Source organism: Bacillus rossius, chromosome 6 (assembly GCF_032445375.1).
Source record: "Bacillus rossius redtenbacheri isolate Brsri chromosome 6, Brsri_v3, whole genome shotgun sequence".
NCBI classification, from domain to species: domain Eukaryota; kingdom Metazoa; phylum Arthropoda; class Insecta; order Phasmatodea; family Bacillidae; genus Bacillus; species Bacillus rossius.
Genome location: NC_086334.1, coordinates 42,611,225 through 42,624,504, shown reverse-complemented (window position 1 = coordinate 42,624,504; position 13,280 = coordinate 42,611,225). Strand labels below are relative to the sequence as shown.

The 13,280-nt window shown below is 43.6% G+C and overlaps 1 protein-coding gene across 1 annotated transcript in view; it reads right to left on the bottom strand.

Annotated features, from left to right (window-relative positions):
• LOC134533431 (uncharacterized) overlaps positions 1-13,280 on the bottom strand; it is a 524,041-nt gene that overhangs the window by 40,763 nt on the left and 469,998 nt on the right. The window contains exon 12 of the mRNA XM_063370954.1: positions 3,160-3,229. Within this exon, the coding sequence (XP_063227024.1) occupies positions 3,160-3,229 (70 nt within the window). The remainder of the gene's footprint in view (positions 1-3,159; positions 3,230-13,280) is intronic.

The following is a 13,280-nucleotide window of genomic DNA, read 5'->3' as shown; positions in this document are numbered from 1 at the left end:
CATGTATATGCCCAGGATTTTACCAGGTTTTACCTGGACCAAACTTAGAGAGCATAGTTTTAAGATAGTTTAAAGGTAAGGGAGTTGGTGGATGAAGCAAAGCTGTGAAATGACGTACAGGGAAGTTTGACAGGCCGTGTTGGCAACGTGGAAAAAACTGTGTAATGACATACAGGGAAGGTTCGCAGGCCATGTTGGCAACGTGGACAGATCTGTGTAATGACGCACAGGGAAGGTTGGCAGGCAGTGTTGGCAACGTGGACAAAGCTGCGTAATGACGCACAGGGAAGGTTGGCAGGCCGTGTTGGCAACGTGGACAGATCTGTGTAATGACGCACAGGGAAGGTTGGCAGGCCGTGTTGGCAACGTGGACAGATCTGTGTAATGACGCACAGGGAAGGTTGGCAGGCAGTGTTGGCAACGTGGACAAAGCTGCGTAATGACGCACAGGGAAGGTTGGCAGGCCGTGTTGGCAACGTGGACAGATCTGTGTAATGACGCACAGGGAAGGTTGGCAGGCCGTGTTGGCAACGTGGACAGATCTGTGTAATGACGCACAGGGAAGGTTGGCAGGCCGTGTTGGCCACGTGGACAGATCTGTGTAATGACGCACAGGGAAGGTTGACAGGCCGTGTTGGCAACGTGGACAGATCTGTGTAATGACGCAGAGGGAGGGTTGGCAGGCCGTGTTGGCAACGTGGACAGATCTGTGTAATGACGCGCAGAGGGAGGGTTGGCAGGCCGTGTTGGCAACGTGGACAGATCTGTGTAATGACGCAGAGGGAGGGTTGGCAGGCCGTGTTGGCCACGTGTACAGATCTGTCTAATGACGCAGAGGGAGGGTTGGCAGGCCGTGTTGGCAACGTGGACAGATCTGTGTAATGACGCAGAGGGAGGGTTGGCAGGCCATGTTGGCAACGTGGACAGATCTGTGTAATGACGCAGAGGGAGGGTTGGCAGGCCGTGTTGGCAACGTGGACAGATCTGTGTAATGACGCAGAGGGAGGGTTGGCAACGTGGACAGATCTGTGTAATGACGCAGAGGGAGGGTTGGCCACGTGGACAGATCTGTGTAATGACGCAGAGGGAGGGTTGGCAGGCAGTGTTGGCAACGTGGACAGATCTGTGTAATGACGGACAGGGAAGGTTGGCAGGCAGTGTTGGCAACGTGGACAAAGCTGCGTAATGACGCACAGGGAAGGTTGGCAGGCCGTGTTGGCCACGTGGACAGATCTGTGTAATGACGCACAGGGAAGGTTGACAGGCCGTGTTGGCAACATGGACAGATCTGTGTAATGACGTAGAGGGAGGGTTGGCAGGCCGTGTTGGCAACGTGGACAGATCTGTGTAATGACGCAGAGGGAGGGTTGGCAGGCCGTGTTGGCCACGTGTACAGATCTGTCTAATGACGCAGAGGGAGGGTTGGCAGGCCGTGTTGGCAACGTGGACAGATCTGTGTAATGACGCAGAGGGAGGGTTGGCAGGCCGTGTTGGCAACGTGGACAGATCTGTGTAATGACGCAGAGGGGGGGTTGGCAGGCCGTGTTGGCAACGTGGACAGATCTGTGTAATGACGCAGAGGGAGGGTTGGCAACGTGGACAGATCTGTGTAATGACGCAGAGGGAGGGTTGGCCACGTGGACAGATCTGTGTAATGACGCAGAGGGAGGGTTGGCAGGCCGTGTTGGCAACGTGGACAGATCTGTGTAATGACGCAGAGGGAGGGTTGGCAACGTGGACAGATCTGTGTAATGACGCAGAGGGAGGGTTGGCCACGTGGACAGATCTGTGTAATGACGCAGAGGGAGGGTTGGCAGGCAGTGTTGGCAACGTGGACAGATCTGTGTAATGACGGACAGGGAAGGTTGGCAGGCAGTGTTGGCAACGTGGACAAAGCTGCGTAATGACGCACAGGGAAGGTTGGCAGGCCGTGTTGGCCACGTGGACAGATCTGTGTAATGACGCACACGGAAGGTTGACAGGCCGTGTTGGCAACATGGACAGATCTGTGTAATGACGTAGAGGGAGGGTTGGCAGGCCGTGTTGGCAACGTGGACAGATCTGTGTAATGACGCAGAGGGAGGGTTGGCAGGCCGTGTTGGCCACGTGTACAGATCTGTCTAATGACGCAGAGGGAGGGTTGGCAGGCCGTGTTGGCAACGTGGACAGATCTGTGTAATGACGCAGAGGGAGGGTTGGCAGGCCGTGTTGGCAACGTGGACAGATCTGTGTAATGACGCAGAGGGGGGGTTGGCAGGCCGTGTTGGCAACGTGGACAGATCTGTGTAATGACGCAGAGGGAGGGTTGGCAACGTGGACAGATCTGTGTAATGACGCAGAGGGAGGGTTGGCCACGTGGACAGATCTGTGTAATGACGCAGAGGGATGGTTGGCAGGTCGTGTTGGCAACGTGGACAGATCTGTGTAATGACGCAGAGGGAGGGTTGGCAGGCCATGTTGGCAACGTGGACAGATCTGTGTAATGACGCAGAGGGAGGGTTGGCAGGCCGTGTTGGCAACGTGGACAGATCTGTGTAATGACGCAGAGGGAGGGTTGGCAACGTGGACAGATCTGTGTAATGACGCAGAGGGAGGGTTAGCCACGTGGACAGATCTGTGTAATGACGCACAGGGAAGGTTGACAGGCCGTGTTGGCAACGTGGACAGATCTGTGTAATGACGCAGAGGGAGGGTTGGCAGGCCATGTTGGCAACGTGGACAGATCTGTGTAATGACGCAGAGGGAGGGTTGGCAGGCCGTGTTGGCAACGTGGACAGATCTGTGTAATGACGCAGAGGGAGGGTTGGCAACGTGGACAGATCTGTGTAATGACGCAGAGGGAGGGTTGGCCACGTGGACAGATCTGTGTAATGACGCAGAGGGAGGGTTGGCAGGCCGTGTTGGCAACGTGGACAGATCTGTGTAATGACGCAGAGGGAGGGTTGGCAGGCCATGTTGGCAACGTGGACAGATCTGTGTAATGACGCAGAGGGAGGGTTGGCAGGCCGTGTTGGCAACGTGGACAGATCTGTGTAATGACGCAGAGGGAGGGTTGGCCACGTGGACAGATCTGTGTAATGACGCAGAGGGAGGGTTGGCAACGTGGACAGATCTGTGTAATGACGCACAGGGAAGGTTGGCATGCCTGCAGGCACTCACCTGACGTCAGTCCGGTCCTCCCGCTCTCCCGCCCGATCTGCAGCAAGCCCTGCCGGATGTCTCGCAGGATCTGCGGGGAAAAAAAAAAAAACGAGCAGTTACACTCCCGGCAGCAGCGGCACCTCTTGGAGATACAAGTTTCACTATTAATATATGTATAATTTATTGCGGTTTAAATGATAAATATTACATTATATTAAATAAATAATTAAAATTAATAAATTAGAGTAAAAACACAGCATATTGATTTTCATTATTAATTAAAATGTATCTCTATTATTCTAGATTATTTTATACACGTGTTTATGTACGAAGACGGTTAAATTTAATGGCACGTGGTCGTGCATACGTGTTTAAGGCACCCGCCAGAAGCTTAAACAGCGGTGCAGCCATTTTTAAGATCTTTTTTTTTTTATCATAAACGACTACAAGAATAACACTACCCCACTGAATTTTGTCTGCGTCAGAAATGATTCAGTTCTTTTACTGTACATCAAAGTTAAGGCATATATATCTATGCGCTGGATAACTAGCTTCTCTTAGGGGCCCGCCTAGTCAGTGGGTATATTTGTGTCAGTGAGGCGGGATGATTGGTGCTATGTTCGCTGGTGCTTCTAGCGCGGTATCGCCTCCAAGCGCAAGTCCGTGCACTGTATTTCATTTGTGGAATGGTATGCGATAAATTATGAAATTTAAGTGGTGACCGAAACATTATATGGCTGTGAAATGAAGATACGAGTGTATTGAAAGTCACTTGAGTGCATTCAAGAATTTGTATCAGAGGCTTCACGCCTAAAAATTATATATATATATATAATAATTTTAGCCATTTTCACTATTTTACACATACAATTTAAAAAATAAATTCAGAAACAGAACTACTCATACGCCCTCAACGTATTATTAAATAATTTTCGTAAACAGACGGATATCCTGAGCAGTTTCCAAATCACGTGGTTTTTTTTTAATCAAGCTCTGCACATAGTGTGTGCGCCCAGGTAGGTGTGGACCTTTAAAAAAAAACTCGCTCAGTAACATTATTACACTATAAAGCTCCCAGACAATCAGTATCGAACAGTGAACACAATAACTCTGCTGACGTGAACTTGTAGACGTTGACGAGCTCCAACAACGCGAAAGGGTTGAAGCAACACGTGACCTCGTGGAGCGATATGGCGGGGGTTGTAAGCGCCCGCGATGCGCAGAAAGCAGACAGAAACACACTCCCGTCCCGCGGGTAGCATATGCTCCCAGGCGCTCCGCCGACTCCCAAAGCGAGTTCACAAAGACGCGAAAAATCCAACGACGCGGAAGACGCGGAAATAATTGTATAGCAGCGGAGGGGGAAAAAAGATCAAGGAGCGAGATTCGCGCCGTCGGGCACAAAGGGGTGAAGTGATCCTTAAACGTCCAAAGTTCACCCTTTTACGGGTCTGCAATTACAGCACGGTTCCCATGCAGCGCACTCAACCGACCGTGAACGTCGATGAGATAAAATTCAGGGCAAAAGAAGCGCTCCGTTACTTCGCAAGGAAGCCATCTCATCCGCGAATTTTCTGCGGAGAAGCATTGCTGAAATTTAATACACACTGTAATTTGGACGATTCATTCCAAATCGTTCTGGCGAGAAAGTAATCTGGAATTGATTCTGAGGTAGATAATCTTGAATGGCACGAGAAACAGAATAATTCGAAATCAAAGTGGTGTGTGTCTTTTGGGGAAAAAAATACAGTGGCTTCGAATTAGTCCAGAAATAAACCTAGATACAGTCCCGATTAAGATTCTAAAAAAATCAGAATTAAAAAACACCAACATTGACTAAATAAATGTGTATATTACTCTATCTATATCATTCTGATATCAAGTATATTTTAAAAGTTAATTCGCAGTCACTTGTTAAAAAAATACTGTATTCGTATTTTATTAAGTATTTAAGAAAATTGTTGGCGTTTCACAAATACAGCTTTCTGAAAAGAAAAAAAAACTTTTATAATAAAAACGTGTTTTGATGTATTATCTTTTACTTAAGAACCGATCAAATAATAACAAATAATTTAGTCCCGTTTGGTTACCAAAGTCGACGTTACAGACTCTTACCTTGTTCGTATTATATAGCGGGGCAAGCAATGTCTAGTTCACACAAGAGAGATAATTCGACGACTTCTTTAATGCAGGCGTACGGAGTTGTGCCCGTAGGCTGTACGAACCACTGTAATAATGTAATTGCATTTGGTTGGCTTTTCCACGCTGAGAATAATCCAGTTTATTAAGGTTGTCTTGGGGCAAATTTATTTCCTAAGTATTGACTGCCAAAGCCAATTTTTCGATAACGCCAAATTGAATACCTAGGTTAGTTGCTTAATTAATGTGAGTTCTTACAAGAATCAGCGCTATATGTGGGGCAATCAATAACATGTTAGAATACTAATTCTTCAATTATTCTTTGGACATGCTTATTTTCATAATTCTTTGTAATAGGGGCCTACCTACAAATTTTTGAAAATTCAGTTTCTTCATTATTAAATTAAAAAATTACTCAACAATTATTTCCGGATCCAGTTGGCGAAAAATGAAGTAAACAGCAGCAGACAATTGTAAGGAGCAATATTGGGGAATTAGTGTGCAAGTCCAGCACTTTTCGCTGACGTGCGTAACTGGAGTTAGCGACAAAAGAAGTGCAGGTTATGGCAATACTTTTGTCAATGAATATTAAATTAACTTTTTGTAGGCAGTTTCTAAAGCCGGAAATTTATAATTAACAGGTACAACAAACTGGTGGAGTCTTTACTTCATTTGAAGTCCGTGAAAAGGCCACGCAATTCGACGAAGTCCACAGGGGCGGCAACACAGAGACAAAGACCCCCGCCTGAACTCAATCAGCGCCGGGAGTGTGCGATATCTCGAACGAGACACGCCGCCTCGCTAGCTGACGATAAAGGGATCTATATGTATCCCATCGACTAGGATATCGATCGCATGCGCGAGCTCTCGAAGGCAAAATCGATAATTCAAACCCTGTTTCGCGAACCCCACGTGGCAAAAATTTAACTCGATGTGTGTGTTTGTAGATGGGTGTGCTTGCGGATTTATATATATATATATATATATATATATATATATATATATATATATATATATATATATATATAGGGGGATACGGGGTTGTACGCAAGCCACGTGGTGGAAGAAGCAGTGTCGGATGGGCAGAATCGATTCGATGATTTTTCCTCCTCCACCACCATCCCCCTTTCCTTTATCAATTGCGAATCGTATCACGGGCGAGACTAAAAGAGAGCGAGAGAGAGAGAGAGAGATGAGGAAAAGAACTTTTTGTTCCCGATCCACTTTCAGTCGGACATGATCGGAGATTAAGCTACGAATTCGGCGTACGTGCAACGATGGATTTTTTTTAACCCCTGGGAGTTTGTTCATTCGGGGGGGGGGGGAAGAGAGAGAGAGAGAGAGAGAGAGAGAGAGAGAAGGAACTGCAAGATAGACAGATGCAATAATGAGAACGACTTAAAATATTGCACAGCTTTAGATTTAAAAAAAATATGGCCACATTAAGGGAAAAAAAACCCAGCAAATCTTCCTCCAAAAGCTAAACAAAAAACATTTCATCGATTGGGTCGACTGAAGATATTCGTCCAATGTTGGATCGAATTGAAATAATTTTACCTGATATAAATCAGTCTCGTAAATTTCAAACCATGTTATTTGTCAAGAATATATAGTAACAGCGAGTCCAGAGAAATCATGTTTAAAGCACAGTGTAGCTGCTTTCATACGCGCAGCAAACATGCCCATGATAATTTATAAAAATAGTAATTTACAGATGATTAGCTTTAATTAAATATATTTAATGGTTTTTGATACCAAAATATAAATTAAAACGGTATTACTTTAGATCACAAAACAAAACACACAAAGGTATACTTATTAATTGCTTAGTTTAATGGGTGATAGGGCATTAAAAAAAACTCACAATTTTTGAGAAAGAACATGCCCGGAGACGCAATTCCGCAAAGTTACAGGTACGTAAAGCAGGGAGAAAATTTGAATTTCGCGCGCACTAGACACCACTCCTCACTGGCTGGAGGACGCGCGAAGCAGGCGAGCCGGGCGCAGACTTCAGAGTCAGCCACACGCTCTAGCAACAGGCAGTCTGGCGTACAGTACCCTTCAAGGTACGATACTCCCAGTTTCAGGCAGTCGCTGGTTAAGACGTGGGAAGATCTTCATATTCGGTACAGCTCTGTTGTGAAAGAGCCCTTACACCATGGGCATATCGGTCATCTCTGCTAATGTAAAATCCGCTAAGCCATTCCTGTTTGTTGAATCTGTAATTGCAACACTGTACTTACTAACCGGTAACACTGTCCTAATCGCCCAAAACCAAACGTTTAAACGTACCATAACCAAATATATACGGTATGTTCATAAAAGTATGTCCCAGTTTCAATTGTATACCATAACAATTTAATTTAGACTACTTATAAAAAATTATACATCAAATTGAAGGTAAAATATTATGTTTTTTTTTTTTTAAATTGTTAAAGATGTGCTCCTTTATCCATACGGCACACAGCCAACCTAAATATCCAATGTTTTCCAATCTTTGGTTAACACGCCCGGAGTAATGGAAGCAATAGCCTCTCCCAATTCTGTATCTCAAAACTGGAAAATCTTTAAGGTAGCGGCGGAAAGTAGACAAAATCTTCGATAAAGTCCCAAAGGAAAAAAAATCGCATGGCGCTATGTCAGATAAACGTGGAGGCCAGCGAAAAAGAGCTCCGTCGTCTCGACCATTACGACCAATCCAACGATCAGGGACTTTGACACTAAAACTCTAAATGAAACGCAAGTTAAACTGAAATTACAGATTCACTCTTAGCAAAATTGCCGAACACAAAACGCCTTACGCTCAGGAGTCACCATTTTGTATAGGTAGTGCTGCAAGACAGAAATAAACAAAGTACTTACCTAAAACTGTTTGAGTTACTCTTTCATTGTGACCTTGAACTAAAACTCTACAACTCTTACAGTTGATACTATGAAATACCATAACTGGGGCATTCTTTTATGGACATACTGTACTATGCTGTCCACCAGACAGATGGTTGCTAGCTGCTTTCTCAGAAGAAGAAACAAGGTGAAATGTGAGGTGTACGTAAGAGATATCTGAGCAGATTTTTACGAGTGATATTGGAATTTTAAATTCTTTGTTACAAATTATAATTATATTTTACTGTCCCAATTTATTGGCATACCAGGTATCCCAAATTAAACATAAATGTAGAAGTTTGTTTATCTGGACTTTTTTTACTTAATCACGCCTTTAGTAACCAATTTTGTTGAGATTTGGAATATAAGTAGACGATATATTGAGGTAATACATAGCTAAGGTAAATTATATTTCGTAAAAATAAAGTATCTTAGGGAACAGCCACGAAAATCCATTAAAAAATATAAAGCATGGCGACACGGGCCGCAGTGGCGATAGCGATAGGGACTGCTTAATGCATAGGTACGTATAAATTTGCAATACATTTCATCTACATTAAAATTTAGTTCAAATTTTATAACTCGAAAAAATAAATCTTATACATTTAATTCTTCCATGTCATTATACGGCGATGATACTGCGAATACCAGTCCATATATTTATAGCGATGTATGATGTTTCGATGGCTAGTGCTGTGCGCCGGCTGCGCATATCTACGGGAAAACCCCGCTGCGATCAAGGTAGTATCCATTCTTCTCCCTCCCCCTCACCAACAGCGCCTTTACAAATAGACTTGGCGCCTTACTGTCTCGCCTGGTATGTTCGGTGCGTTCCCAGAGCCCCGCCTGCGTGAAGTGGCGTAACTATGACGCCACCGTTCTGGAAGCTTCGGGTGTTCAAGTCGACCCCGACGACGCGACTCCAAATGGGTTGCGAGAACATTCGAGAACTTGGGGGCTGAGATGTATAAGAACGGCGACGCCGGACCCAGAGTCAGTGAAGTTAAAAAGGGCGAGTGACCCCCTTGGTGAACGAAGGTGGACAGACTTCGTGTGTGGAGACTGGTGCATCGGCACTGTGTAGCGTGCGACGGACGAGAGAGTAGTGCGAGGCAGTGAGTTGGGACCACGGTGCGGGGTAAGATGAAAGCAGCAGAAAGAACCACTGTCGAGTCAAGCTCCAGTGGTGAGTGAACTGTGGACTAAACGAAAGAGCGATTAATTTATGGAAAGGCATTTTAAGTGTTGTAATTTAATAAGTAGTGTACATAGTACATAATAAATAAAAATTCATTTTATTATTTGGGCTATCATTTTCGAAACTTTTTTTTCCCACTCGTAACAATATAAATATGGAGGTAAGTGCATCAGGACGCTTAGAGAAGTACACAAGTACAAACTCGTCAACGACGGTCACTACAGCTAGTAACATATTACAAACTTTTTTTTTTTGGGAATTATTTCAGGTGTTGGCCACGTCGGCATGTTTACATGGTATCCTGGCGAAGAGATTTTTTTTCCAGCTCATGATCTGCGCTATGTTGGTTAGACGCCCAAAACACTGACTGAAATTTAGTGTTTAGAAACAATTTTATATGATTGTATATTAACTAAGTGACATCAGACATGGTCAAGAACCATTTTCGCAATGTTTTGGGCGAGAACATACAGCGATGACGAGATAAAAAAATGACTTCAACTACGCCACAGCATGCCGTCCGTCAATTTCTGGCTGCACGATTTTATACGCTAGTATATAAATGAACACGCTATATACAACAAAGTTCTATAATATTACAAAAAAAAAAAAGAATCTTTGGAAACAAGTTGCCAAGAAATAGTTGGCAATACTACAATAAATATATTGTAATTTTGTATAAAACATGGCTATGGTTATTTCTGCATATAATACATTTTTTTTACTCGAAATAATACTGAGTATTTTTTTTAACAAAAATTATGCGCAGTTATTACTGGTAAGTTATTCCGGGAACGATTTAAAAAAAAAAAAAAACTTCAACCATTAGAGGTTCTGGGACAACACAGAGCATAAATGCCTGGGTAAAGATCCGAACCATGTATTACTGCGAACACTATTTTGTAATGATACAGCTGTTTTCACGTAAATATGTACATTCTTACAAATATATTAAGTTTTACATGAATATTTCTGTTCCATTTACAAAAAATTGGTTGTCTGTAAAGTCGGTTTACGGACGATAGTTTAACGTGACGTCATAACAAAACATTGATAAAATGATTGCATACTTTATGAATAAAATTGAATCATTTTAATTTTAATAATAAAAGAATAAATACTTGAAATTATACTAGTAATCAGATTTTTAAAAATTCAAGAATAATTAACCTTTATTGCCGAAATTGTTGTAATAAGCAATGAAAACCACATTAACTTTTCACTTCACTTTATAAACAGTCGAGTGGAAGAGAGATAGATGCGGCGCAAGCGTACAACGAGCATAACGGAACAATGTGCGTAACGGGACACTTTTGCGTGCGTGCAGCCGGCGTGCATCGTTTTATTAGACGTTGTCCCGTCAAAAAAAAATTGAGTTAAGTACGCAACTGTCGGGAGAACATAACTGACGACTCGTGGGCGACCAGAGCTGGGGACGACCTGCTTGAGGGGTGGGTCGGGGGACCGGGCCGGAAGCGGGCGCCCCTGGCGTCTCCTCTGAGAGGATCGCCCGCTAGCGATGAGAATAGGGGGGGGGGGGGTTATTATAGGCACGAGTCTCCGCCCGGAGTAGTGAGGGGTAGTACTGGGGGGGGGGGGGGTAGTGCAGAAGGCAGAGAAACGGGGGGAAGGATGTTTAAAGCGGGTGTGCCACTGTGAAATTTTCCTTGGAAGATTGCTCCGAAGCTTCTCTGACCGCTGGTACGGCATGTCCCACGGGCTTTTCAGTAGACCGCTGGTTTATTTTTTTTTTACGGGAGTTTCGTTCTCTGAAAGGTTTCCTGCAACGTCGAAATTTTAGCAATCGTATGACGATTTGGTGATTCATGACGTCGTTAAGAGTGATGATCTAGTGTTTAAATACAGAAAAGTATGCTCTTGTTAAAAAAAAAATTAATATCCCCACACGAAAAAAAAAATCGTAAATGTTATGTTTGGAAATGAACAGATGAAAAATACGAATTACCACGATTATTAAACTCAGCAACGTGCATAAACGTATGTTGCAAATAAGTATCATGCGATAGGTTATTGCAAAGAACCATCCACAGCTGCACGAGTCCTTCGCGGCATGCAGACTTAAGGCTCGGTGTTACCCTGGTGTGACGGCCATTCACACAGAAGTTTGCATGTTATTTTTTGCTGCAAAATATTTGGCCAAACCCAGTAAAATTCGGTTAAGAAGTTTCTCAGTATACATGGAAATTTAAACTTATTAGTGGGGAAAACTCACTTCAAAGGTAAAATTGTATATATTTTTTAGGTCAAGTACTTAATGTTATGAACCTATTGTGCAGAAAATTTTAAGTGGGATTTTCTTAAGAGGTTTTTTACTGTATATGTTACATGCTATTTGCTGAAAATGTCAGGTAAATAACAAATTCACGATTAACACTTTTTGTTAAACTATTTGCTTAATGAACACTCTTTAGAAATTAATTTTAGATGCGTTTTTGTATCTGGGCAGTGATTACACTTTAAATATCATGAATAAATTTTGTTAAGTAGTTCGTTATACATTTCCACGAATAGCAAAACAATCTTAAAATAAAAAAAGGGCACAATTTGGGTATTTTATTTTCTTGTCATCACAAATATTTATGGGCTGTTCTTGGGGAATTAATCACGATAGCCCTAACGCATTTCGCCACCAGGTTTTTCACCGAGTACTATCCAACAGCGGTAAGAATTCAAGGCAGTTATCGTAGTTATTTGATCTCTCTGTGCGACAGTCGCCCGATCGCAAACGACGTTTGGTAAATATCCGGTGACGAAATTTGCGAGACCATACAACAAAAATGACGAGTCGCGAAAGAGTGAAGCAGGTAAGACGGAGAACGAATCTCCCCCCCCCCCCCAAACAACTTCACGGGCTTCCGGGGGGTAGAGGCGGAGGAATAGAGGTAGAAAGAAGGGGGGAAAGGTCCCGCAAGGACGATAAAAACTAGTGGGAAGAGCCGAGCGGTAAAGCCTTACTGCACGTGGAAAAAGGGAGGGAAGGGAGGGAGAGAGAGACAGCCTGATATGCCTCCATCACGGTGATGGTGTACAACGTAATGGAAAAGGGAGGGTGTAGAGGGTGTAGAGGGGTGAGGAGTAAGGGCAATGCAGTTGGGGGCGGCTGGAGGTGGGGGTGTTTACAATCTCCTCTCCAAGGACCGCCTACGTCTTGCTTCCCGACATGTAACGCGTTCTCTCGCCAGCAAGTGCCACCCCTTATCCAACCCCCTCCTAGAACTCAGGCATGCAATTGCCAATACACACACACGGCGCTAGATCACGAGGATAAAAAAAAACGTAATATCGTTGACGTTAACTCCGGTGGACAATTTCCTTTCAAATAAGTTTATAAAAAATCTTTATGGTTTTGAAAATAATATCAACCAACACTTATCACGAATGATAGACCTGTCCTTTATAATTACGTGGGCAGCCAGTTTCATAGGGAGGGAATCGAATTCATGCTGTCACAAAACATTTAGTGAAAATTCACCGTACTTCAAATTTTGTGGTACAACGATAATATTGTAGCGACCCACAGCTATGTTAATAAACTTAGCTTTTTTTGTTATTAACAAAACAATATCTGTGTGTGTCAAGTACAAATTTTTAACAAAATATTTGGAGGCCACATTGCATTCCTGCCACATGCAATTTAACTCCATGAAGTATTAAAGTTATATAATTAATTACTGCGCATCTTACGTAGTGCTCGCGTTCGATTTTTGATTAGATCGCAGGTTTGCATTTGAGGGAAATTTATTCGCAATGCGGAAGGCGATGGCCAGCCACGGAAATAGTCAACCCGTCGCATTATCACCGCTTGACCGCGGCTACGTTTGATGTAAGAAAGCGACGCTTTTTTGCTTATCCTAAGTTTATCGTTAATTAATCGATTATGTTTCATTCTCGACAGCTA